Source organism: Saccopteryx bilineata, chromosome 6, assembly GCF_036850765.1.
Source record: "Saccopteryx bilineata isolate mSacBil1 chromosome 6, mSacBil1_pri_phased_curated, whole genome shotgun sequence".
Classification (NCBI taxonomy): domain Eukaryota; kingdom Metazoa; phylum Chordata; class Mammalia; order Chiroptera; family Emballonuridae; genus Saccopteryx; species Saccopteryx bilineata.
Window position 1 is genome coordinate 48,098,794 of NC_089495.1, and position 24,893 is coordinate 48,123,686.

General features: G+C 36.7%; 1 protein-coding gene across 3 annotated transcripts in view; it reads left to right on the top strand.

Annotated features, from left to right (window-relative positions):
* The window catches only part of NALCN (sodium leak channel, non-selective), a 361,051-nt gene that overhangs the window by 299,807 nt on the left and 36,351 nt on the right, over window positions 1–24,893 (top strand). For all 3 annotated transcript variants that reach the window (XM_066235655.1, XM_066235656.1, XM_066235654.1), the window contains 10 exons: window positions 641–742; window positions 1,144–1,213; window positions 4,522–4,613; window positions 4,696–4,818; window positions 6,937–6,993; window positions 7,238–7,358; window positions 7,455–7,586; window positions 8,551–8,718; window positions 10,412–10,516; window positions 15,815–15,921. In XM_066235655.1, coding sequence (XP_066091752.1) covers window positions 641–742; window positions 1,144–1,213; window positions 4,522–4,613; window positions 4,696–4,818; window positions 6,937–6,993; window positions 7,238–7,358; window positions 7,455–7,586; window positions 8,551–8,718; window positions 10,412–10,516; window positions 15,815–15,921 — 1,077 coding nt within the window. The remainder of the gene's footprint in view (window positions 1–640; window positions 743–1,143; window positions 1,214–4,521; window positions 4,614–4,695; window positions 4,819–6,936; window positions 6,994–7,237; window positions 7,359–7,454; window positions 7,587–8,550; window positions 8,719–10,411; window positions 10,517–15,814; window positions 15,922–24,893) is intronic.

The following is a 24,893-nucleotide window of genomic DNA, read 5'->3' on the forward strand; positions in this document are numbered from 1 at the left end:
TTAAAAAAAAAAAAAAAGATCATTCACACCATAGGTGCTGAGTCACCCAATTATGAGAATGAGAACACGTTTTTAAAAGTCACAAACTTTAGACTGAGGTTTATTTAGGTATTAATTTCAGCTTTAGTTACTTCTCTTTACTGCTAATTTGTGCATTATCTAACTTTATGCTTTCTGATTTTCTTAAGAGTTCTTCAAAATCTTTTTGGAACTTATATTCCTTCATCCCCGGAATCTGGGTGGATAAATCCTTCTTAAGCTTTGATTGGAAACCTCCTTGTCTAAATTCAAAACCGACATCCTGATTAACTGTGGTCAGGCTAGCCCTAATACTTACAGAGTCCCGATAGAATCTCTCCTATTAGGGTGACAGGAAGGGAAAACACAAGTGGGTGAGGGCAAGAGCTTTCTGGGGTATTTTTCCAACCCCTCTTTATAGCTATGACAGTTCTGCTTTATAAGTGTTCTTGACACAAAGCCTAAAAGCTCCGTTTTCCTTTATGACTGTATGTCATGTGCTACATTTTGCCTTATTATTGGTATTTCCTTAAAAATAATAAGAGTAATGAGCAGTTATGTATTATTCATCCCAAGTATACAGATCACACATTTATCTTGGGTTCCCTTTTTCTTCCCCTAGAGCTTGCACTCGACAGCGCATGCTGAGTGGATCCTTTGAGGGGCAGCCGGCAAAGGAAAGGTCAATTCTCAGTGTGCAGCATCATATCCGCCAAGAGCGCAGGTAAATACGCCCTGGAGAGATGAGGCTGCAAAGAAACTAAGGAAAAGAGTTTTAGGGGAAGTATTCACCCTACGCAGCTCTGGTTAGCAGATAGTCATGGGTTCTCTTCATTAATGGCAACAATAATGAAATTCATAGTCAGAGCCAAAGATTCAAAAGAGCTTTCAAAAGTCTTTTCCTTGGTGATGGCCAAATTCTCACTTTTAAGATCAGAAGGAACAATTTTGAATTTTGTTAGATGGGATCAAAGGCATTTGGGTAGTTTAAAGCTTTTGCTATGAAAAGAAATGTTTATTTTATTTAAGAAACATTGTTTTATTTATTTATTTTAAATAATGAGTATTGCTTAAGTCGGGATTTGGTCCTGAGATGCACTGACTAGTTGGTTGTGGTTGTTTTAGATCACTGAGACACGGATCAAATAGCCAGAGGATCAGCAGGGGGAAATCTCTTGAAACTCTGACTCAAGACGTAAGTGCTAAGCAACGCTTTGGATTTTGGAAAAATGATTATGGAAATATATTTAAATGACTGTTCAGACAATTCCAGTGTCTGGGTCATTCTGTCACGTGGTCACATCGCGTTAAGACTTTCTGCCAGAGGAAATTGAGAGACTGGGGAAGCAAATTAATTGGCCAGATATAGAAAAGTGAGTTGACTACAGAAAGTTCCAGACGTCCACAAAGCACATGCCTTCGTTGAGACAGGAACACAGAAGTGACATAGCAATTTCATTTGACTGAAATTAAAGACATTCAAAGCATTTTATAAGAATGATTCACATTTTTAACTTTGAATATTTACTAAATTCCAAATATTTGAGAATCTAGATCCAATGCACATTATTACAGGGCTTTCCAACCTACAAAATAAAATTTTATTTCTACAAGAATTTTTATGTCAAAGGCTGCATAGGATTTTCCAATAATTTCTTTGCTCTAGATCACTCATTTATTTATTTACTGACCCAAATATCTATCAACTGTTCATTATATACCAGACTCTATTCCGACTGATGAGGACTAGTGAGGAAATAGGACATCATCTCTGCCCTGCAGGCACTTACAGTTTAGTAATAGAGATGATGAGCAAGTAAACAAATACATAATAATTTGGGGGTAATTTCATTTTTTCTTTCATTGCTGTGACAGGCTGACTCTATACTATAAAGAAAAATAGGCTCCGCCCCTCCCCCTCTCCTTCCTCTCTGTCTCTCTCTTCCCCTCCCGCAGCCAAGGCTCCATTGGAGTGGAGATGGCCCGGGCGCTGGGGATGGCTCCTTGGCCTCTGCCCCAGGCGCTAGAGTGGCTCTGGTCGCGGCAGAGCGACGCCCCAGAGGGGCAGAGCATCACCCCCTGGTGGGCGTGCCGGGTGGATCCCGGTAGGGTGCATGCGGGAGTCTGTCTCACTGCCTCCCGGTTTCCAGCTTCAGAAAAATACAAAAAGAAAGAAAGAAAGAAAGAAAGAAAGAAAGAAAGAAAGAAAGAAAGAGAGAGAGAGAGAGAGAGAGAGAGAGAGAGAGAGAAAGAAAGAAAGAAAGAAAGAAAGAAAGAAAGAAAGAAAGAAAGAAAGAAAGAAAGAAAGAAAGAAAGAAAGAAAGAAAGATAAAATAGTGTGAAGGAAAGGAAGGTGGAGATTTTGGAGCAAGGAATGTTAGAGAATGGACAGTGCACACTCCTCTGTGTGAGCCTAGAGTCCCTGATGCAGTGGAGGAGGGGACCACAGGAAAATCCAGGGACACCCGAGGAGGCATCGTCTAACTTCTGGGTTAGACTCACCAGCAACTAACTCTGCCATGCTGAGAAAGATTATCGTCAGAAATGGAAAACACATACCATACTTCCCTATGTGTAAGACGCACCCTTTTTTGAAAAATTTGGGGTCTAAAAACTGGTTGCGTCTTATACAATGGTTGTGGCATTTCAAATGCTATAGATGGAACTGAGGACGAGGCAATATATTTATATAAAGACAGTGATTTGTCATCAGACACAGATGAGGACAAATTAGTGGATGGGAGTTTTGACAGTGATGAGGAGTAGTATGAATTTTATGATGAATTAAACTTGAGTTCAATAACTTTATATAATACATTTTTTTTTCAAATTTCAGGTCCCCAAATTAAGGTGCATCTTATACATGGGAGCATCTTATACATGGGGAAATACGGTATTTAGTAATCATCATTAGTGAAGCCTGGATTAAACAATCAGTGTTGAGTCTGGATAACTTGGCTGAGAAAACAGTCTCGAATGTTCAAAGCTAAGGATGTCATTTGAGAAAAGAGGTCTAGCAAGAGAAAGTTAGCAAAGCCTTACAGTTTTTTGTTTTTGTTTTTTCTACCACTCACCTCTTATTTCTTAAGAGTTTTTGGAACTTTTCATCATACTTTATCTGCCTTCAAGAAACTGTTATCTTAGAGTAAACTCTCGTTACTAAGTGTTGCAGGTAAAATTGAGAATAGAAGAAGCTGGTGATGAGAACCTGGCATTGCCATTACCCAAGGTACACGGTTCTAATTAGCACAAACATGTGTTACCTCTGTGATTTTTTAAGTAGGGGCGCTGTCTGATATGATCCACCATATTATCAGCATGGAGTTGTGATCTGATCCAACACATGGCTTGTGTACTTACTGTAATTTGTAATCAGCCATAGTGCATGGAGAAAATTTCTAGGTAAAAATTCAGAGGCCACACTAGTTCAAAGAACTTGCCTTTAATGTAATTCAATTAAAATGCACAGTACAAAAGTTAAATAGAACGTGGCTTTAAATGTGTACTTAAATATAAACAGAAGATTCTGTTTGAATTATCTCAATTGCAGAGGTTTATTTCGTCTTCAAAGATATTTTGTTATATTGTCTACATCAATGTATAATAAAAACCATCTCCTGTCTTCTCCATAGCAGAAGTTCATAGGGATCTGCTAATTTTATAAGAAGTCTTTCTTAATGTTTTTTCTTCCATAAAAGAAGCAAGTTAAAATAGAGAGTTTCATCTTTTTCACTTATTCCAAATGACAGAAGAGACAGACAATTCAATCTAGGGACTACTTTCTATAAAATGTATCAAGTTATTTGAACAATGGCTCTGCATTGTTCAGTGGCTCCCACAGAGTGAAAGTCCTGCATGATCTGCACCACACCCTCCGTACACACAGCCCTCCTGCCTCGCCTCCTGCTCTGGTGCTTGCTCTCCCACACTGGCATCCTTGCTGTTCCATGTGCAGACCCACTCACTCCTCTGGACGAACATAGTTCTACAAAACTCCAGCGGCCCACATCCTTCTAGTCATGCTCTTACTGAGGCCTGCTCTGACCTGTCTAAACCTGGAGGCCTCTAGCACTCTTTATTCCCCTTCGTTTTGTGTGTGTGTGTGTGTGTGTGTGTGTGTGTGTGTGTGTGTGTTTTACCAGAGTGCTAAATCTTTTCTAACATTCTTACTTATTTTGATTTAATTTTGGTCTTTCCTCCCTGACTAGAGCATTAGTCCCACAAGATCAGGGATCATGTCCTGTTTATTTTGTCCCTTTTGCTGTATCCCCAGCACTAGAACAGTACCTGACACATAATTTGCTCTCAATAAATGTTTTTATTGGAAAAAAAAATGTCTTTGGAGTAAAACACACACACACACACACACACACCCTTGCTAGGATGACCATAGCTATTAAAATATATATAAAATAAAGATATTTATTTCCATTTTTTTCAATGATCATTTGGGAAGGTTGTTCAAAAACACTATCCATTTTGATATGCCTCTTTTGTTTCTAGCATTCCAATACCGTGAGATACAGAAATGCACAAAGAGAAGACAGTGAAATAAAGATGATCCAAGAAAAAAAGGAGCAAGCAGAAATGAAAAGGTACAGGGTGCTACAACGTTTTCTCATTTTGGAATGGCACGCCCTCCCTTAACCTCATTCTCCCATAAATGTCCCCTTCAAGGAAAGTGCAAGAAGAAGAACTTCGAGAGAACCATCCGTACTTCGACAAGCCGCTGTTCATAGTGGGACGGGAGCACAGGTTCAGAAACTTCTGCCGGGTGGTGGTCAGGGCACGCTTCAATGCGTAAGTACACTCAGTTTCAGCCAGGTGTTTGGCTGGAGCCGCACAAACAGCAGGGGGTCTGTCACACCAGGAAGAAGGAACATGTAATCCTAATGGGGTCACAAAATAAACTGTGGGCTAATTAATCATGCTGCTCCTATTTGCTGAGCGGCCAAGCAGGTGGAAAACAAAGGTTGCCAGTAGTTTACATTTATATAAAACTCACATTTAGAAAGCACTTAGCAGCCATTTTAATTTGTTCATTGTAACTGTCGCCCAATACGTTTGCATCAGCGTTATTAAATCCTTGTTTATTTTGGAAATACGGAAGCAAAGGGGGATTGATTGACAAGGTGAATGAAGGTCATTGCACACACCTTCTTTTCAACTTGTCATTTCTTTGTGATGAAAATACCCCAATTGGTTTTTTTTTCCAGAATAATGTAAAGTAGAAACAAAGTTGACTAGTGTTTCCATTACCAACTGTTCTGAGAGGAAAACCCACTGGCCAGTGTTTCCATTCCCACCCACAGAAATGTGCAAGAAGCTGTCAGTGTGGTCAACCAGGAGAACGCTGCATCTGTGATGACTCGCGCCAATTTTAACAGGCAGCCAGTGGAGGAAATGGAATTTTTGCAATGCACAATTTTAAGTCAATATCCGGAAAACGTTAAGAGTCCTGAAGGAAGTACAAATACTTTCCCATCTGTAGATGGGCCTTCCCTGATGTTATCATTTAAGTAAATTAATAATCAGTAGTATACGATATTCACTATCTGTTATGAGCTGAATTGTATCCCCCCCCCACAAAAAAATATATGTTGAAGTGCTAACCCCCACTACCTCAGAATGTAACAGAGGTAGGTACTCTAAAGAAGTAATTAAATTAAAATGAGGTCATTAGAGTGGGCTCTAAGTCAATATGACTGGTGTCCTTATAAGAAGAGGAAATTTGGACACAGATATGTGAAAACACAGGGAGAGGATGGCCTTCCACAAGCTAAGGAGAGAGGCCTGAGACAGATCTTTCTCTCAGCCCTCAGAAGGAACCAACCCTGCTTACACCTTCATCTTGAACTTGTAGCCTCCAGATCTGTATAAAGATAAGTTTCCGTTGTATCAGCCACCCAGACGGTGGTACTGTAGTATGGCAGCTATATGAAATTAACACACTATTATAACAGCTCAGCACTGGAGGAGACCTCAGCAACCATGTAGTGTCATTCGTATCCCTCCTCCTCCAACAGAGGAGGGCATTTCGGTCAGAGGCTAAGAGCTTTCAAGGACACTGGCTAGTGCATAGCTCTCTCTGACTGCCAGTCCATTGTTCTTCCTGCTGTTTTAGAAAGACCTTTCCAGTTTCCAGCACCTGAGTAATAATCATTAAAAACTTCACTAAGTTTTCACTAAGTAAATTCCACAAAGTTGGCAATTTAGAATTGATTTGATCAGTTCCAAAGTGCGTTTTTTATCTGGAATTATCCTGTTGGCTTCCTTCATGTTAACATCTAATTATTAATTCTCCACTCCATTTAGTGTGGTGTAATTCCCCTTGTTAGAAAAGCAGCTGAATGGATCGATGGTAACTGTTGTAATCGGAAGCACACATGCAAACACATCGGGAGCATCCCTGAAGACTTGTTCCCTGAAAGAAAAAGTTAGACACACCCTCCCCCAGAAATTCTATATACTACATTACTCCACAAGATCACAGTAAAATACAGGGTGAAGGGCTCTACTGACCTGGTAGATATTTAATTACATAATTCTGAAGAACATCCTCAAATCCTCTGCTAAGGCAAAGATTTTAACTGAGTGTTTTTAAAGGGAAGTCAAAATTTAATTTTGTAATATCCATGTCAGAAATTGTGGAATGGAATCACCAATTCTAAAATTAAATATTTTGAGAAATATAAAACTTGACTTTCATAAATATCAACTGCAAGCTCTTTTGAACTTTCTTTTATCTAATGTTCTCTGCCTTCCAAAGTCACATACGGTTAACATATATTATAAAGGATGTTTTATAAAGGATGAAAAAGAGATTTTAGGTAGAAGAGATGTTTATAAATAATGTGCTGCTAAGTTATGACCCCCTTGGTCTGTTGCAGAAGTTTATATGTTTATTCTCTCTTCCAGATCTAAAACAGATCCTGTCACAGGAGCTGTGAAAAATACCAAGTATCATCAGCTTTAGTAAGCTATACCAACTTTGTTTTTCATGTGCATGTGAAGTTTCTGTGTCCTAGTTTATGTTGCATAAAAATATTAAAATTTCTTTATTTTCTCGCTATCTTGTGCCATAGAATAGACAATTGGTGATTCACAAAAAAAAAAAAATTTAACGCCTGTTAGTTATTAGAATCACAGAAGCCTCTTTGACTTTTAGCCGTCTTTACTGGAGCGTTTGTGTTTCTCAGTTCTGCTGTGTCTTTGGCAGTGATTTGTTGGGATTGGTGACTTACCTGGACTGGGTCATGATCATCGTAACCATCTGCTCCTGCATTTCCATGATGTTTGAATCCCCCTTTCGAAGAGTCATGCATGCACCTACCTTGCAGGTATTGCTGCTAAATCTCAGCTCGCATCTCCCAGGAAAAACACTGACCTGCAATTTTTCTGTTCATTATGATCTAACTGCTGTTTGCTCATTTCAGATTGCTGAGTATGTGTTTGTGATATTCATGAGCATTGAGCTTAATCTGAAGATTATGGCAGATGGCTTATTTTTCACTCCAACTGCTGTCATCAGGGACTTTGGTGGAGTAATGGACATATTTATATATCTTGTAAGTCTTTGATTATTGCCTAAATGTAAAATGTAATGAATTTGTAAAATCTCCTGCTTTTCTTGGTACAAGAGTAAGATATATGTGTCATGAAGGTTTAAATGCCAAAACTGAGTTCTTAAATAAAGTCAGTCTTTTATAGCCAAATAAGAGGCATGCATAAAAAAATCTAAATTAAATGTATTAAAATATTCATGGGTATCATTAAAATATATCATCCACTTTCAAGTGTACACTAGATATATATTAATAAGGTCTAAAATAGCAAATCTAGCTTGCCCCCACCCCAATTCTTGTGGCTGCTATACTAAAAATACAAGAAAAAAGAAAAAAATCTACATTATATGATTGATTGATGAGCCCCTTACTGCTAAAAGCGAACTAAAGTGCTAGGGTTGGACCTTTCTCCCAATTCTAAGACACAAAATGTCTGGCTAGGAAAGACCATTCAACTGTTTGGTTAAACTAATTTGGGAAACCACAGGAAGCAACTCAAAGAAATTTCATTTTTTTCCTCTATGTCCAAGCAGGCAGAAAATTCAATGCTTTTTTTCAACACAGCAAAGAGAACTGTGAAGATTAACTGTAACATGTTTATATTGTTAATAAAATTGTGAGTATCGGGTCAAGCATGAGGTTTAGTATCTTTGATCAAAGGAATTTCAATCATGCTGACACCCGTGGAGCCTCCAGGGGGCTGGGAAAACGGGCAGAGTGCACTGGTGGACACACAGGATGTGCGCCCTGTTTTATTCCTGCGTATACCTGATGACTTTCCCATGGGGCTGCTTGAATCTTGATTGGGTTTAGAGTTTAGAGTTCAGAGACTGCACAGTCACCTGGCGAATGTTTGTCCCACGTAATACGTGGTCTCTGCAAAGGGAAAGGTGTGGTCAATGGACTCTCAGAAAATGTAGCTAGAATAAAATTGTATAAATTTCAGTAACAATGCTTCCCCCCCTAGGTGAGCCTGATATTTCTTTGTTGGATGCCTCAAAATGTGCCTGCTGAATCGGGAGCTCAGCTCCTCATGGTCCTGCGGTGCCTGAGACCTCTGCGGATATTCAAACTGGTGCCGCAGATGAGGAAAGTTGTTCGAGAGCTTTTCAGTGGCTTCAAGGAAATCTTTTTGGTATGTTACAGGTACCTTGGCTTCCAGTGCATGCAGTCCAACTCTGTACTATAGCTAATGAGAGGAGACAGTAAGTCTCGCTTGTCAAGGTTAAGTCTACAATTTTCATTTTTGGCCAGAGGATTATAAAGGCACTAACAAAGCACAACACATATTCAAAAGCTTTACCCCTGATTGCTTCTGACTTATTCTATGTGTAATTCAGCAAACACTTTTTAAAGCTAAATAGAAGCACTCTGGAAATGATGATGCAAGAAGAATGCAAAGACAGAGTATTTGCTGACACTTCCATTCTTTACTCTTGATCCTAATATCAACTCTGGGTTTTAGCTCCAGTTCCATCTGGAAATTCAGGATAAGAATATTCAGCACCATTAAGTTCATACATGTTATTAGGAATTAACACATTTGGGTTCATAATTGTCCCTTAAAGCATATAACAATACAATTTGTCTCTGATCTTTAGAATGTTAACATAAAACAAACTAAAAGAAAAAGAAAAAAGAACATACAACTAGTCCCTAATTTAAGCACTCCAAATGTCCAATAATGAATACTTCCAAACTTTCTTTTTGGTTGAGCAAACATTGATTTAGGGTCTTCTAAGAACAGAGCTGCAGATAAAATGACAAGTAAGAGGCTCATTGGCTCACAATCTGTTACAGAAGGATCTTTGCCTTACAAAGGGGTGATCAAAGGGTTTTTTTCATTACTCTTGAGTTCAACTTGTGCATGGAAAATGTGAATTAATTTACATAAGCCTGTTTTATATCTCACTTTCCAGAAACACACCTATGGTGAGGGAACAGCTATAGTTGCAATTGATTGTAAGGTAGTTTAAAGACAGGTTAAAATGTTACTATAGGCATAGAGTTGCTAACACTTTTTTAAAGATGTGCTTAAAGTTCCATATTTTCCTTGCAATAAAGCCGTGAAATGGTGGCTTTTGCACGGGTAGAATGGAAGGAAAACAGAATATCATCTGATGGCTAATGTATACATATCTTTAACCCGTGATAGGTTTTCGAAGAGAATCTTCTTGTGCCTTGCTTCTGAGGAAGATTCTGTGTAATTTTAGTATATTTCAGGTATATTTTAAGGTATCCAGCCAGTGCAGATCAATAATGTGTTCAGTATTTTACCCTTTGCCACTTTTCTCTGTGGAGACCAAAGTAGTCATCCAGCAGAGGGAGCATGAGGCAATTAACACTTTGGCTTCTTTTAAAACTGAGTTCCGTCAAATCATCTGTGAGTCGCACATTCATACGCCCTCATCATGTTCATAAGAAAATGAAGCCACTTCCCTCTAATTTATGCCCTGCAAGTAGAGATATGAATCCACTTGGAGAAAATGGGGAGAATATAATTATTTAAACATTTTTCTTTGGTTTCATTCAATAAACTTAGGTCAAAGTGTTTACTTTAAAATCAGAAAAGGACTTTAGCCCATTTTCTTACATGAAAGTCATGCTTTTATTCTAAAAATTCAAAACCCATTGTTAATTTTTTTTTTCTTTTAACATTCCAGTTAGGCTAATTGAATGACCTATGGTGGAGAAGTTAAAAGATATCATCAAAAGATCATGAATTTCACACAGTAGTATCAGAAAAGTCCTGTTCATATCACTGGGTAAACCAAACCTACTGCTTAATATTTTACCAAGAGATTTGATATCTCACTCATTTCTTTCAGGTCTCCATTCTTTTGCTGACATTAATGCTTGTTTTTGCAAGCTTTGGAGTTCAGCTTTTTGCTGGAAAACTAGCAAAGTGCAACGATCCCAACATTATTAGAAGGGTAAGATACTCATTTCTATCTTTTGGGATAAAAATTAAGGTAGTTTACCATCCGTCGTGCTAAAGTGACTTTGAGAAATCCTTCGCAAAACTTAAGAATTCTCTTCCCATGAACTCCTTCTGCTTAAAGCATGTGCTATTTCTGCTGACTAACGAAGCTTTATAAAATTAAAAGCACACCTCAGGGACTTCTACTTTTCCCTCCTATTCCAGTGTCAATCTACTGTGTGACATCTTCTGCATACTCACCCAAGGTTCCAGCTTTCGAACCTCAGAAACTTACTCTTTGGATCTTCCTAAACTTAATCCTGCCTCTATTGTCATATGAGATTCATGTCAACAAATAGCCCCCCCCAAAAAAAAAAATAGAAAAGGAAACATTTGACTTTCATGCCCTTTTATAATCCTTTTCCACTCCAGCATTGCCCCCATTAGGAAGTCAAGGCTTTGCATTAGCACTTAGCTGCCCAGAAGCTTCCCCATTGAGACAGCTAGCAAAGCCTCAAGCTTGAGTACTTCTGCTACTGCTTCTTCTTTTAGTCAGTGTCAGTAAGAGAAGGCTAACTTCTGGGACAATCCCAAAATTTTAGTAGTTGAACATAATGAAATACATATTGCATCTTGGGTAAGGTGAACAGCTTTGCTTCAAATGACCTCTGAGAGGCAGATTAAGGTTGGTTGAGGCACCAGGCGCAGAAGAAAATATTGGGCCCCTTACAAAAAAGAGAGAGACAGGGAAAATAAAAATACATGTTAACCATATTTTTAAATAAATAAAAAGTATTATGTACTATTAATGTTAAAATTGCACATATGAAACCAAACTTGGTGTCATTAGAAAAAAGTATAAAGTTGGGGGTTTGCAAGGCCCTTCAGAAGTTGGGGCCCAGGGCGCTGACCAGCGTGCCCACTGTTAAATTCGCCTCTGGACCTCTCAGGCACTCTGAGTTCCTTCTGGTTTGTGTTCCCACCCTTTGCTGTTGTCAGATTCTTCTCTGTTTAGCTGGCTCATAAGCACAGAGAGCCACCTCTATCTGAGAAGGCTGTGGGCCAAACTTAGAAGCGACATACCTCACTTTAACCCACATTCCACTGGAAGGAACACGGCCTTACAAGACTGGAAGGGAGGCTGAAATATCTAGTTTAGTGTTGTATTCTGTGAGGGAAAAGGGACAGAGATTGGCTAATAATTGCCAGTCTCCGCTACTCTATCCAAGTGTGTCATTCTTTTAGAATTCTGCCCTATATTCTGAATAGATTAATGAAATAAACCAGGTACTGCTGATGTATAAACTAGCAAAAGTGTTTTTTCATTTATACAGGTAAAATAATGCCCTGAGTTCATTAAAATGCATGTTTCCAAAAGAATTAGTAGAGCTGAACTACCATACATATTTCCATATTTCCAGCAACTATGGTTATCTAGTATAGATTTTATATCAATTTTAAAATTACTACATTCAGGCTTCCAAATATGAAAATTATTAGCTCTCTAAATACAGATGACATTTTTGTGTAGTCAGTATGCACTATTTGTTAAATCAGTAATGAGGATTTCAGGAAGTGGGGAACAGAAGAGACGTATGTACTTAAGCTGGGCAGACCTTATGTTGTTTCGTAAGGGACATCTACGTCACTGGTTCCTTTAACTTCCCTCCCCAGAGGAGCATTGATAAACCTGAGAAGATATAACAAAGAATATGATTTAGAGGTCATGGTGTACCAAATTAGCAAACGAAGGAAATCATAAGAAACTGATTCATCAGTCCACAAGCTTGCATAAGGAAAGAAGGGTTATTTTAGATCCACACTGAATAGACACCAGAAAGATAATAGCAACCTTTCAGGATGAAGCTTAATGGGAATCTTGATGACTCAGTATATTAATAATAGTCTAAGAACATCGTGATTTTGTGTTATCTATTCATCCCAGTCCAAGCTAAAGAAAAGACTGATGACTTGGATTGGAGACAGAGAGCACACAGTGAATGGGCAAACCCACAGACATCAAGATGCATTTATCCTTTCCCAGAGAAATGTGGACCCAGCAGTAGGCTCATGAGGAAAGCCCAAGAAAACTCAGCCATAATAGAAAGCATCAACATCAGGCAGAGTAATTGAAAGGAAATTGGTATAGTAAGATATGGTCTGTGTCTTTACATCAGAACAAGGTTTTTTCTAGTCCTGATATAGGAAGCCAAGGCCAAAAAAACCATGTGGATGAAGGGAACATCGGATCTACCTCAAAATTTCACTTGGTCTTTCTCTTTTTTTTCCTTTTTTTAATTAATTCTTAATATTTTATTTTATTTTTTAAATTAATTTCAATGGGGTGACATTAATCAATCAGGGTACATAGGTTCAGAGAAAACATCTCCAGGATATTTTGACATTTGATTATGTTGCATACCCATCACCCAAAGTCATATAGTCTTCCGTCACCTTCTTTCTAAAAGAAGAGACAGAGAGGAAAAGGGGAAATTGATAACCCTACATTTGAATAACACAGCTGATGTTTAAAGATAACAAAACTTGAGCTGTTTGGTGCCATGTTTTCCAGTTGGGAGAACATGTTATTTTCTTGGTCTGTCTGAGCGTTTCCACCCTCAACTACTTTTCTTAAAACCGGACAGCAGAAATCTTGACATCACTTTAGATAGAGATTGGAGCCCCGCACTTAGTGACCAAAGCCCTATAAACAATCTCTGAGGATACTATTTGAAAGGTTAGTTATTATATATCAGTTATGTACGAAGCACCATAATCAATGAAATGAGGACTGGAAAAATGTGTAAGTCACTGTTCCTGCTTTGCAACATTTTCTGTTCAATCAGAACGTGTGTTTCATCTTTAAGCAACTATAACATGAAGTCAGAATTTGAAAGGGCACGTGAGAAGTGAAAATAATGTGCAGTCTTTCAAGTATGGGAAATAGCGCTTCCACCTGGGGGAGCTGTGCTGAGAAGGCTTTAAGGAGGGAGACTTAGCGGGAAAGCCCCTTCCAAACAGAAGAAACAGAATGAAGATAGTAGGTATGGTGACTTGTTCTGATCACTGAATCCCTCTGAACCTGTTTCCTCCTTTATAATGCTTCTCACACAGTGATATTATAAAGATTAAACTAGTTTACTTACATAAAGAGCCTAACCCCACCCCCAATAAAGTGTTACTTCACTTCACTTCTATGTCAAAATGAACTAAAAACAAGACCAGAAGTGTAGTTTAGGAAGAGATCCTCAGGGACCTGGAATGCCAGTCTAAGGGGGTTGGAATTTCTTTGATGACAAATGAGAAATCATCAAAGGTTTATAGGAAAAGGAATCAGGCCCTTGTCAGTGCTCACAAAGTACAGGTATTAGGTATTGTCCCAAGAACTACCATTGTTACCCACATTCTTCTGAAGAAAAAAACAGAAGTACAGAGTTTCAATGACTTGCCCAAGGTCATTCCACAATAAGTAAAGAAGCTGAGATCCATGTCCAGGCAGCTTGACACCATAGTCCATGCTTCAAACCAGGACACCAGGCTGCCTCACCCAATCAAAGGTGGGCTCTGGAGGGCTCAGAAAAACAAATTTTATGGGTCAATAAGGCCACACCTATTATAGACATATGATATACCACAGCACAGCCATTTAAAATAACTTTGTAGATGAATATGTAGCAAAGATAATTGGAATATATTTTAACTGAAAAAGTAAGCAATGAAAGACTAAAATCTGTACAACTCATATGCATTAGGAAAACAGACTGAAAGGTTATATACCAAAATGTTATTATGTTTGCCTTTGCCTAGTTATAGGTAAGTTTATCTATGCTTTATAAATTTAACGTGTATTATTTGTATAAGGTTTTGATTTTAAAGAACTTTTTGGTAATCTAAACAGATGTGATAATTGGTATTAAACAAGTTGAAATAAGAATGGAGGCACAGACCATGTGAACAGGGAAAAGCCACAAACAACTCTGAGATCTTGATGTTGGGGTGTTGGCAGGATGCTAATCCACAGACAGAAATAAGGAAGTCAGGAGGATACATATGTTAAAGTTGAAGGTGATTTTAACAGGTTAAAATTTGAAGTTCTGTTGAACTATTCAAGTGTATGCACTTTGAACCCAGAAAATAGATTTAGGTTCAAATATGACAATCATAATCAAAGAAGCAAAGATAACAAAGTGAAGAATAGACAGAAAATGAGTCAAAAACTTCTCACTAATGTTTTCTTTTTAGAATCCATTTTAAGTAGTTTTATTGAGCATAATTCACATACGACACAATTCATCCCCTTTGAGTGTACAATTTTATGGGTTTTAGCCAATTCAGAGTTGTACAACTATCACCCAGTGAACTTTTGAACATTTTTATTACTATTATAAACACTGTGACTTTTAACTATCACCCCTTAAAACCTTATCTCCCTGACACTTTTGTCCCTAAAAAGCACTAACTACTTTATGTATCTATAAAGTTCCTTGTTTTGCACTATTATTTGAATGGAATTATGTATATATAGTCTCTGATGGCTAGCTCTTTAAAGTTAGCATAATATTTTCAAGGTTCATTCATGTTGTAACATATTCAGTATTTCACTCCTATCTATGGCTGAAAAATATTCAATTGTGTGAATATACCACATTTTTTAATGTGTCTATTGATGGACATGTGGATTTTTCATCCTTTTGACTATTATAAATAATGCTATTTATAATAATAGTGATATAAACATTTGATTTGTGTATAAGTTTCTCTGTTTTTGTTTTTTCTTGAGTAGATAGATACTTAGGAGTAAAATTTCTAGGTCTTGTGGTAACTCTTTGTTAGTTCATTTGAGAAACTGCCACACTATTTTCCAAAGGGGCTGCACTGTTTTCCTTTCCTACCAGCAGTATAGAAAGGTTCTAGTATGAGCATTTCAATTCTGCAAATCCTCATCAAAGCTTGTTAATTTTTTTTATTATAGCCTTCTTAGAGGTGTTAGTGGTATCCCATTGTGGTTTTGATTTTCACTTCCCTGATGACTAATGATGCTGAGCATCTTTTCAGGTGCTCATTGGCCATTTATATATCTTCCTTGGAGGAATGTTTATTCAAATCTTTGCCCACTTACTAATATTTTCAGCATCAGATTTCATCACTCATCTCTGCAGTCTTTGTTACTATTTACTGGTAAGCTGCCCACATCACTGTTGTCCAATAAAGACCTTTGTCATTCTCTGTAAAATGTGTTTCTTATCTTTTGTCTTTTCTGAGTTTATTTTCTGACCAGACTCCCTCCCTCATCTCTTTTTTTCTATTTTAGGAAGATTGCAATGGCATATTCAGAATTAATGTGAGTGTGTCCAAGAACCTAAATTTAAAATTAAGACCTGGAGAGAAAAAACCTGGATTTTGGGTGCCCCGTGTTTGGTAAGATATTAGAAAAAATCCCTGAGAATACTCTATACTCTGTCAGTACGTATAAGTTTTTAAATCACTATACTGTGGCATGAAACTAAGAGTAACTCTGATAAAGATTTAATAAAATTTGAAGGCAAAACACTGAATTACAAAAGGATGCAAAACTAAAGTAAATATGAGAGCAAGGGTTATACTGAGTCCATGTTCCACTGAACTAATGAAATATCACTGTAGCATAATCTAATATTTTTAAAGTTTGTATCTGGATTCACGTGGCTTTAAAATTAATGAGATGTAAAAAAAATTTTCCAATTATATTTTAAACAAATTTTAATTTAATTTTTTAAAATTAATTTGAAGTTTTTAATATTTTAGTCAAATTAAAATTAAACTGATCCTGAGTTTGTATCATTAAGGAAGGATCTGATGCCCTCGTAACAGTTGAGGAGAAGCCTACCAAAATCATAAAGCTATTTTAACTTTAAAACCCATTGACATTGAAGGATTTTCCTTATTGAAACACTAGGAAAGAATGATCAGTAACACAATTGATTGTATCTAACTGTCTCTTTAAAATTTATCTTTCTTGAAAATGAGTTTTCAAAGCATTGACATCAAAGCTGGAAGTACCTTGTACCTTCTTTCTCATCCATTTTACTAATGACCTTGAAAGGAATGTCCCAGTCTGCAGCCTGCTTCGTTAATGAACAGAATGTTCTGTCAAATGCATTTGTCCTTTTAAATCATTGCCTGTTTTCCTTTTATTTCATTTACCTCTTAGAATGATGAATGAACCACAGCAACCACTCTGCTTTTGTCACAATTGATATTCTCCACTAAATGTCAAACTCTTTAAACAGAATAACATTTCACCCATTTGTACCCTTAGGACTCATTGTTACTGCTTTGGCATTTCTCTAAAATAAAATTCACTTTTATAAACAATTCAATACAATTTATATTGTTTTTAGCTTTTAGACACCAAGGAGTTATGAAAAAAATTAATTTTGTATGTGTGGCTTCTTAAAGCATGTAGAAGTATATATATAACACATAGGACTATCTTCATCTCATTGCTAAGTAGGAAATTACATTAAAATAAAAAATTAAAGAAACATAAACCATTTCTTTTTTGTGAGGTGAAAACTCATTATTATACCACAAATAATGTATTTAAACCAGTACATCAAATGAGATTTTTTTCCTACTCTTTTAGAATTTTGGCTAAAACCTCAAAGCTAAGGTTCATAGGAGATAAAGCATTATTATATCTTTAAAAGAGCCACTAGGCAATCCCAGCAGAAGTTACTCAAAACTTATCCAAAAGAAAACACTACTCTCAAAGATAACTTTATGAAGTAAATGAACTCAACAGAATGCTGTGGCATTTCTCTTCCCATTTCATGGAAAAAGGTGCTTCCTATGCCAGCCAAGTAAGGTCCCCCAAGAGGAGTAGTTGATATCAGAGGTTGGCAAGGCAAGAAGAGAAACTCTTGTAGGTAAGCAGCTCTTCACTATCTGGCAGATAGGGTTATCTGAAGTTCTCAGAGGGCCAAGTCATTACTGCTTAAGGCCACCTGATCTGAGCTATCTTCATGGAACCCTATTGCAAAGAGCTATATGCTGGGGAGCTACTGAAAGAGGCTGTGGTTGTGTTTCTGAGAGTGAAAGCTGAGAATCACCTAGATAGACTAGTAATGGCACAATGGGGCATCCTCATACTGGAGAGTGTTTTAAAATATAGTGTGTTAATGGAAAAGTTGAAATACAGTAATGTCACAGATCAAGAGACAATTACCATGAAAAGATAGCTTGTTGAGGCCCTGGCAGGTACTCAGTGGTTAGAGCGTTGGCCTGGTGCATAGACATCTCAGGTTCAATTCACCGTTAGGGCACACAAGAGCAGCAACCATCTCCTCTCTCCCTTCCTCTCCCCCTTCTTTCCCTCTTCCCCTCCACTACCAGTGGCTACATTGGTTGGAGCATTGGCCCTGGGCACTGAGAATGGTTGGAACCACCAGTCAGGCTGAGCTGCTGGGGATGAGATCTTTGTATAAAGTTATGACAGCTGAGGTTGGCTGTAAAATGGGGTGAACTTTTTAGAATGAGACTGAGCTAAAAGGCTTTAGGATCTCCCCAAGTGGTCAGGAAGTAAGCCAGGACATACTAGAAGGCAGTGTTGGGAGAAAAGTAAAGCTTTTTTCCAGTTGTACCCTATGGTATTCAACCTGTTTCATAAAACCAGCTACCTATGATTTTTAAAATCAGAGTTAATTGAAATTTAATGTCTTATGTAATTTATTAGGGGTTTCAAGTTTAAAGACACTGTAAAAGCTTAAGTGGATAAAGAGGCATCTATTGAACATCATCACTATAGCTCTTGTTCATTTGTTCAGAAAATTGTGACTCGGATGAGAAAACAATCAATGAACAACTAAGGTGCCACAATGAAGAATTTATGCTTCTCATCTCTCTCCTTTCCTGTCTTCTGTTCCTGTCAGTCCCTCTCTCTGCCCCTCTCTCTGTCTCTGTCTTACACTAAAAAAAGAAAAAAGAAAAAATTGTGACTTGGATTAATTTAGTGAAATATATGTCTTCCATCAAATAAATGTCAGCTGTAACCATGATAATTTTTACATTTTCCTTCCTTAGAAAGCATGTCAAGAGCTAGCAGCTGAAAAATTTGTAATTTTATATTGGCTAATTTATGATTAAGAAAATAACTTATATCTGGGAATTGGCCTGGAGTAATGCTTTGATAATTATAATTAGAACATAAATATGCACCATCTAATTCAGGAGACAGTCTGGTTTATGTATTTTCTCTTCAGATGAATACATTCATTTTCTTTGGAATCTCTCAGACCTGATGAGATAAAAATTACCTTGGTAAAAAGGATTAAATGTGTCATATATTATAAATAGTGTGTTTTATTTTTAGCAGGAGTCTTTGATATAGGAAAATGTAATTTATGAGAGAAAAACCAACGAAGTACTCAGTTTTATAAGTGTGTTTACGGAGTGCTTATTACTCACCAGGAATTGTGTGGTCACTGAGGACAAGCAATGACCCCTGACCCCTTGGAGCTTGAAATCTACTGGAGAACAGAAAATAAAATCACAATAATTTAATATAATATGCTTTGATGTAACACAAATAAGCCCATAAACTCACTTGAAGCTCGCCTAAATGCATACCTTTAGGTAATTTTAAGTTACACTGTGATATATAGTCTAGGCAAAAGATCAAATTTTGTAGAATTCATATGGCTCAAACAATTTGCATACACTTTTTTTTTTTTTATCCATATTGGTCTGACATTTATTCAGAATGGTCAGGCATGAGTGTTACAACATAGGTAAATATTTCAGAATAACATTTCAGTGTTAGATTACCAACTTCATGGAACACTTTTAAAAAAATGTATATACCTCCTTTCATATAAAAATTTAATATGCAGAATATAGGCTTAATATTTATTAATGATTCGAGGTTGTCATCGTGAACAAGATACCTTTAATCCACGTAATGGTTTATAGAGCATCTTCAGATATACACCTTCTTTTTTTTTTTTTAATAATTTTATTTTTTTAATGGGGTGACATCAATAAATCAGGATACATATATTCAAAGATAACAAGTCCAGGTTATCTTGTTGTTCAATTATGTTGCATACCCACCACCCAAAGTCAGATTGTCCTCTGTCACCTTCTATCTTGTTTTCTTTGTGCCCCTCCCCACCCCCTATCCCTCTCCCATTCCCCCCTCCCCCCCGTAACCACCACACTCTTATCAATGTCTCTTAGTTTCACTATTATGTCCCACCTACGTATGGAATAATACAGTTCCTGTTTTTTTCTGATTTACTTATTTCGCTTCGTATCATGTTATCAAGATCCCACCATTTTGCTGTAAATGTTCCGATGTCATCATTTCTTATGGCTGAGTAGTATTCCATAGTGTATATGTGCCACATCTTCTTTATCCAGTCATCTATTGATGGGCTTTTTGGTTGTTTCCATGTCCTGGCCACTGTGAACAATGCTGCAATAAACATGGGGCTGCATGTGTCTTTACGTATCAATGTTTCTGAGTTTTGGGGATATATACCCAGTAGAGGGATTGCTGGGTCATAAGGTAGTTCTATTTTCAGTTTTTTGAGGAACCACCATACTTTCTTCCATAAAGGTTGTACTACTTTACATTCCCAACAACAGTGTATGAGGGTTCCTTTTTCTCCACAGCCTCTCCAACATTTGCTATTACCTGACTTGCTAATAACAGCTAATCGAACAGGTGTGAGGTGGTATCTCATTGCCGTTTTGATTTGCATTTCTCTAATAGCTAGTGAAGATGAGCATCTTTTCATATATCTGTTGGCCATTTGTATTTCTTCCTGGGAGAAGTGTCTATTCATATCCTCTTCCCATTTTTTTATTGGATTGTTTGTTTGTTTGTTGTTGAGTTTTATGAGTTCTTTGTATATTTTGGATATTAGGCCCTTATCTGAGCTGTTGTTTGAGAAAATCATTTCCCATTTAGTTGGCTTTCTGTTTATTTTGTTATCAGTTTCTCTTGCTGAGCAAAAACTTCTTAGTCTGATGTAGTCCCATTCATTAATTTTTGCCTTCACTTCTCTTGCCATTGGAGTCAAATTCATAAAATGCTCTTTAAAACCCAGGTCCATGAGTTGAGTACCTATGTCTTCTTCTATGTACTTAATTGTTTCAGGTCTTATGTTTAGATCTTTGATCCATTTTGAGTTAATTTTTGTACAGGGGGAGAGACTGTAGTCCAGTTTCATTCTTTTGCATGTGGCTTTCCAGTTTTCCCAGCACCATTTATTGAAGAGGCTTTCTTTTCTCCATTGTGTGTTGTTGGCCCCTTTATCAAAAATTATTTGACTATATATATGTGGTTTTATTTCTGGACTTTCTATTCTGTTCCATTGGTCTGAGTGTCTATTTTTCTGCCAATACCATGCTGTTTTGATTGTCGTGGCCCTATAATAGAGTTTGAAGTCAGGTATTGTAATGCCCGCAGCTTCATTCTTTTTCTTTAGGATTGCTTTGGGTATTCGGGGTTTTTTATAGTTCCATATAAATCTGATGATTTTTTGCTCTATTTCTTTAAAAAATGTCATTGGAAGTTTGATGGGAATTGCATTAAATTTGTATATTGCTTTGGGTAATATAGCCATCTTGATTATATTTATTCTTCCTAGCCAAGAACAAGGTATATTCTTCCATCTCATTATATCTTTTTCGATTTCCCTTAACAATGGTTTATAGTTTTCATTATATAAGTCCTTTACATTCTTTGTTATGTTTATTCCTAAGTATTTTATTTTTTTTGTTGCAATCGTGAAGGGGATTATTCTTTTGAGTTCCTTCTCAGTTGTTTCATTGTTGGCATATAGAAAGGCTATTGACTTCTGTATGTTAAATCCTGCAACCTTACTGTATTGGCTTATTGTTTCTAGTAGTCTTTTTGTGGATTCTTTGGGGTTTTCGATGTATAGGATCATATCATCTGCAAAAAGTGATACCTTGATTTCTTCTTTTCCGATATGGATGCCTTTTATTTCTTTGTCTTGTCTGATTGCTGTGGCGAGAACCTCTAGTACCACATTAAATAAGAGTGGAGAGAGTGGACAACCCTGTCTTGTTCCTGATTTAAGGGGGAAAGCCTTCAGTTTAGTGCCATTAATATGATGTTAGCTGATGGTTTATCATATATGGCCTTTATCATGTTGAGATATTTTCCTTCTATACCCATTTTGTTGAGAGTCTTAAACATAAAATTGTGTTGTATTTTATCGAAAGCCTTTTCTGCGTCTATTGATAAGATCATGTGGTTTTTGTTCTTTGTTTTGTTGATATGATGTATTACATTAACCGTTTAACGTATGTTGAACCATCCTTGAGATTCTGGGATGAATCCCACTTGATCATGATGTATTATTTTTTTAATATGTTGTTGTATTTGATTTGCTAGTATTTTGTTTAGTATTTTAGCATCTGTATTCATTAGAGATATTGGTCTGTAGTTTTCTTTTTTTGTGCCATCCTTGCCTGGTTTTGGTATGAAGGTTATGTTGGCCTCATAAAATGTGTTTGGAAGTATTGCTTCTTCTTCAATTTTTTGGAAGACTTTGAGTAGAATAGGAACCAAGTCTTCTTTGAATGTTTGATAAAATTCGCTGGTATAGCCGTCAGGGCCTAGACTTTTATTTTTGGGGAGGTTTTTAATGTTTTTTTCTATTTCTTCTCTACTGATAGGTCTGTTTAGGCTTTCTGCTTCTTCTTGACTCAGTCTAGGAAGGTTGTATTTTTCTAGGAATTTATCCATTTCTTCTAGGTTGTTGAATTTAGTGGCATAAAGTTTTTCATAGTATTCTACAATAATTCTTTGTATATCTATGGTGTCCGTGGTGATTTCTCCTCTTTCATTTTGGATTTTGTTTAAATGAGTTCTTTCTCTTTTTTCCTTGGTAAGTCTTGCCAAGGGTTTGTCAATTTTATTGATCTTTTCAAAGAACCAGCTCCTTGTTCTATTAATTTTTTCTATAGTTTTTCTGTTCTCTAATTCATTTATTTCTGCTCTGATTTTTATTATCTCCTTTCTTCGGCTGCTTTTGGGTTGTCTTTGTTCTTCTTTTTCTAGTTCCTTAAGGTGGGAAGTTAAGTGGTTCACTTGGGCTCTCTCTTGTTTGTTCATATATGCCTGAAGCGATATGAACTTCCCTCTTATCACTGCTTTTGCTGCATCCCATAGATTCTGATATGTCGTATTGTCATTTTCATTAGTCTGTATATATCTTTTGATCTCTGCACTTATTTCTTCTTTGACCCATTCATTTTTTAAAAGTATGTTGTTTAGTTTCCACATTTTTGTGGGATTTTTTTCCTCTTTTTTGCAGTTGAATTCTAGTTTCAAGGCTTTGTGATCAGAAAATATACTTGGTACAACTTCGATTTTTCTGAATTTGCTGATGTTGTTTTTGTGGCCCAACATATGGTCAATTCTTGAGAATGATCCATGTACACTGGAGAAAAATGTATACTCAGTCACTTTGGGATGAAATGTCCTGTAGATGTCTATCATATACAGGTGCTCTAGTGTTTTGTTTAAGGCCACTATGTCTTTGTTGATTCTTGTTTGGATGACCGATCTAGAGCCGTCAGCGGTGTATTGAGGTCTCCAAGTATGATTGTATTTTTGTCAGTTTTTGTTTTAAGATCAATAAGTAGCTGTCTTATATATTTTGGTGCTCCTTGGTTTGGTGCATATATATTAAGAATTGTTATGTCTTCTTGATTCAGTGTCCCCTTAGCCATTATGAAATGGCCATTTTTGTCTCTGAGTACTTTTCTTGTCTTGTAGTCAGCATTATCCAATATGAGTATTGCTACACCTGCTTTTTTTTGGATGTTATTTGCTTGGAGTATTGTTTCCCAGCCTTTCACTTTGAATTTGTTTTTATCCTTGTTACTTAGATGAGTTTCCTGTAGGCAGCATACAGTTGGATTTTCTTTTTTAATCCATTCTGCTACTCTGTGCCTTTTTATTGGTGAGTTTAATCCGTTTACATTTAGTGTAATTATTGATACTTGTGAGTTCCCTATTGCCATTTTATATCTTGCTTTCTGTTAGTTTTGTGTCTTGTTTGATCCTTCTCTTTCGTTTTTCTATCTTTTGTTTTTATTTGGTTGTATTCCATACATCTTTCCTCTGTTGCTATCTTTTTTATCTCATGTGCTTCTGTGGTGGTTTTTTCAATGGTGGTTACCTTTGAGTAATGAAAAGGGTCCCTACCCTGTTCATTGTAGCGAACTATTTTGTGAGTACTTTTGCACTCCATCATCCTTTGCTACTGTTAATCTCCATCTTCTCCCCCTCTTTCTTTTTGTTGTTGTCACAGTTTAAATTTGGTTTTATTGTGTTCTTCTTGGAGCTTTTACTTGTGGCTCTGGTTTTTTTTTTTTTTGTTCTTTGTATCTGATTGGAGAACCCCCTTTAGTAATTCCTGGAGTGGGGGTTTTCTGATGATAAATTCCCTCATCTTTTCTGTATCTGTGAATGTTTTTATTTCTCCTTCGTATATGACGGATAGCTTTGATGGGTATAGTATTCATGGCTGAAAGTTCCTCTCTTTCAGGACTTTAAATATTGGGGTCCACTCTCTTCTAGCTTGTAGAGTTTCTGCTGAGAAATCTGATGATAATCTAATGGGCCTTCCTTTATATGTTGTATTCTTCTTTTCCCTGGCTGCCTTGAGAATTTTTTCTTTGCTGTTGGTTTGTGTCAATTTCATTATGATATGCCTTGGAGTAGGTTTGTTGGGGTTAAGAAAACTTGGAGTTCTGTTTGCTTCTTGAACTTGAGGCTTTAGTTCTTTCCACAGGCTTGGGAAGTTCTCATCTATTATTTGTTTGAGTATGTTCTCCATTCCATTTTCTCTCTCTTCTCCCTCTGATATACCTATTATTCTTATGTTATTCTTTTTGATGGAGTCAGATAATTCTTGTAGGGCTATCTCATTTTTTTTAAATTTTTGAGTCTCTTTCTTCTTCTCTCTGTTGTGCCTCAAGTTGCTTATCTTCTATTTCAGTAATCCTCTCTTCTATCTGACCTGTTCTATTAGCTAAGCTTGTTACTTCATTTTTCAGCTCGTGAATTGAGTTTTTCATCTCTGTTTGATTTGTTTTTATAGTTTCAATTTCCTTGGACATATATTCTTTGTGTTCATTGAGTTGTTTTCTGAGCTCCCTAAATTGCCTTTCTGTGTTTTCTTGTATATCTCGGAGGATTTTTAGGATTTCTATCTTGAATTCTCTGTCATTTAGCTCCAAGGTTTCCAATATATTAAATTTTTTCTCCATAGATTTTTCCTCATCTAGCTGTGTTACCTCTCTTTCTTTTGTATCCATGATATTTGATTTTCCCTTCCTTAATGGCATCTGAGGGTGGTTTTGTT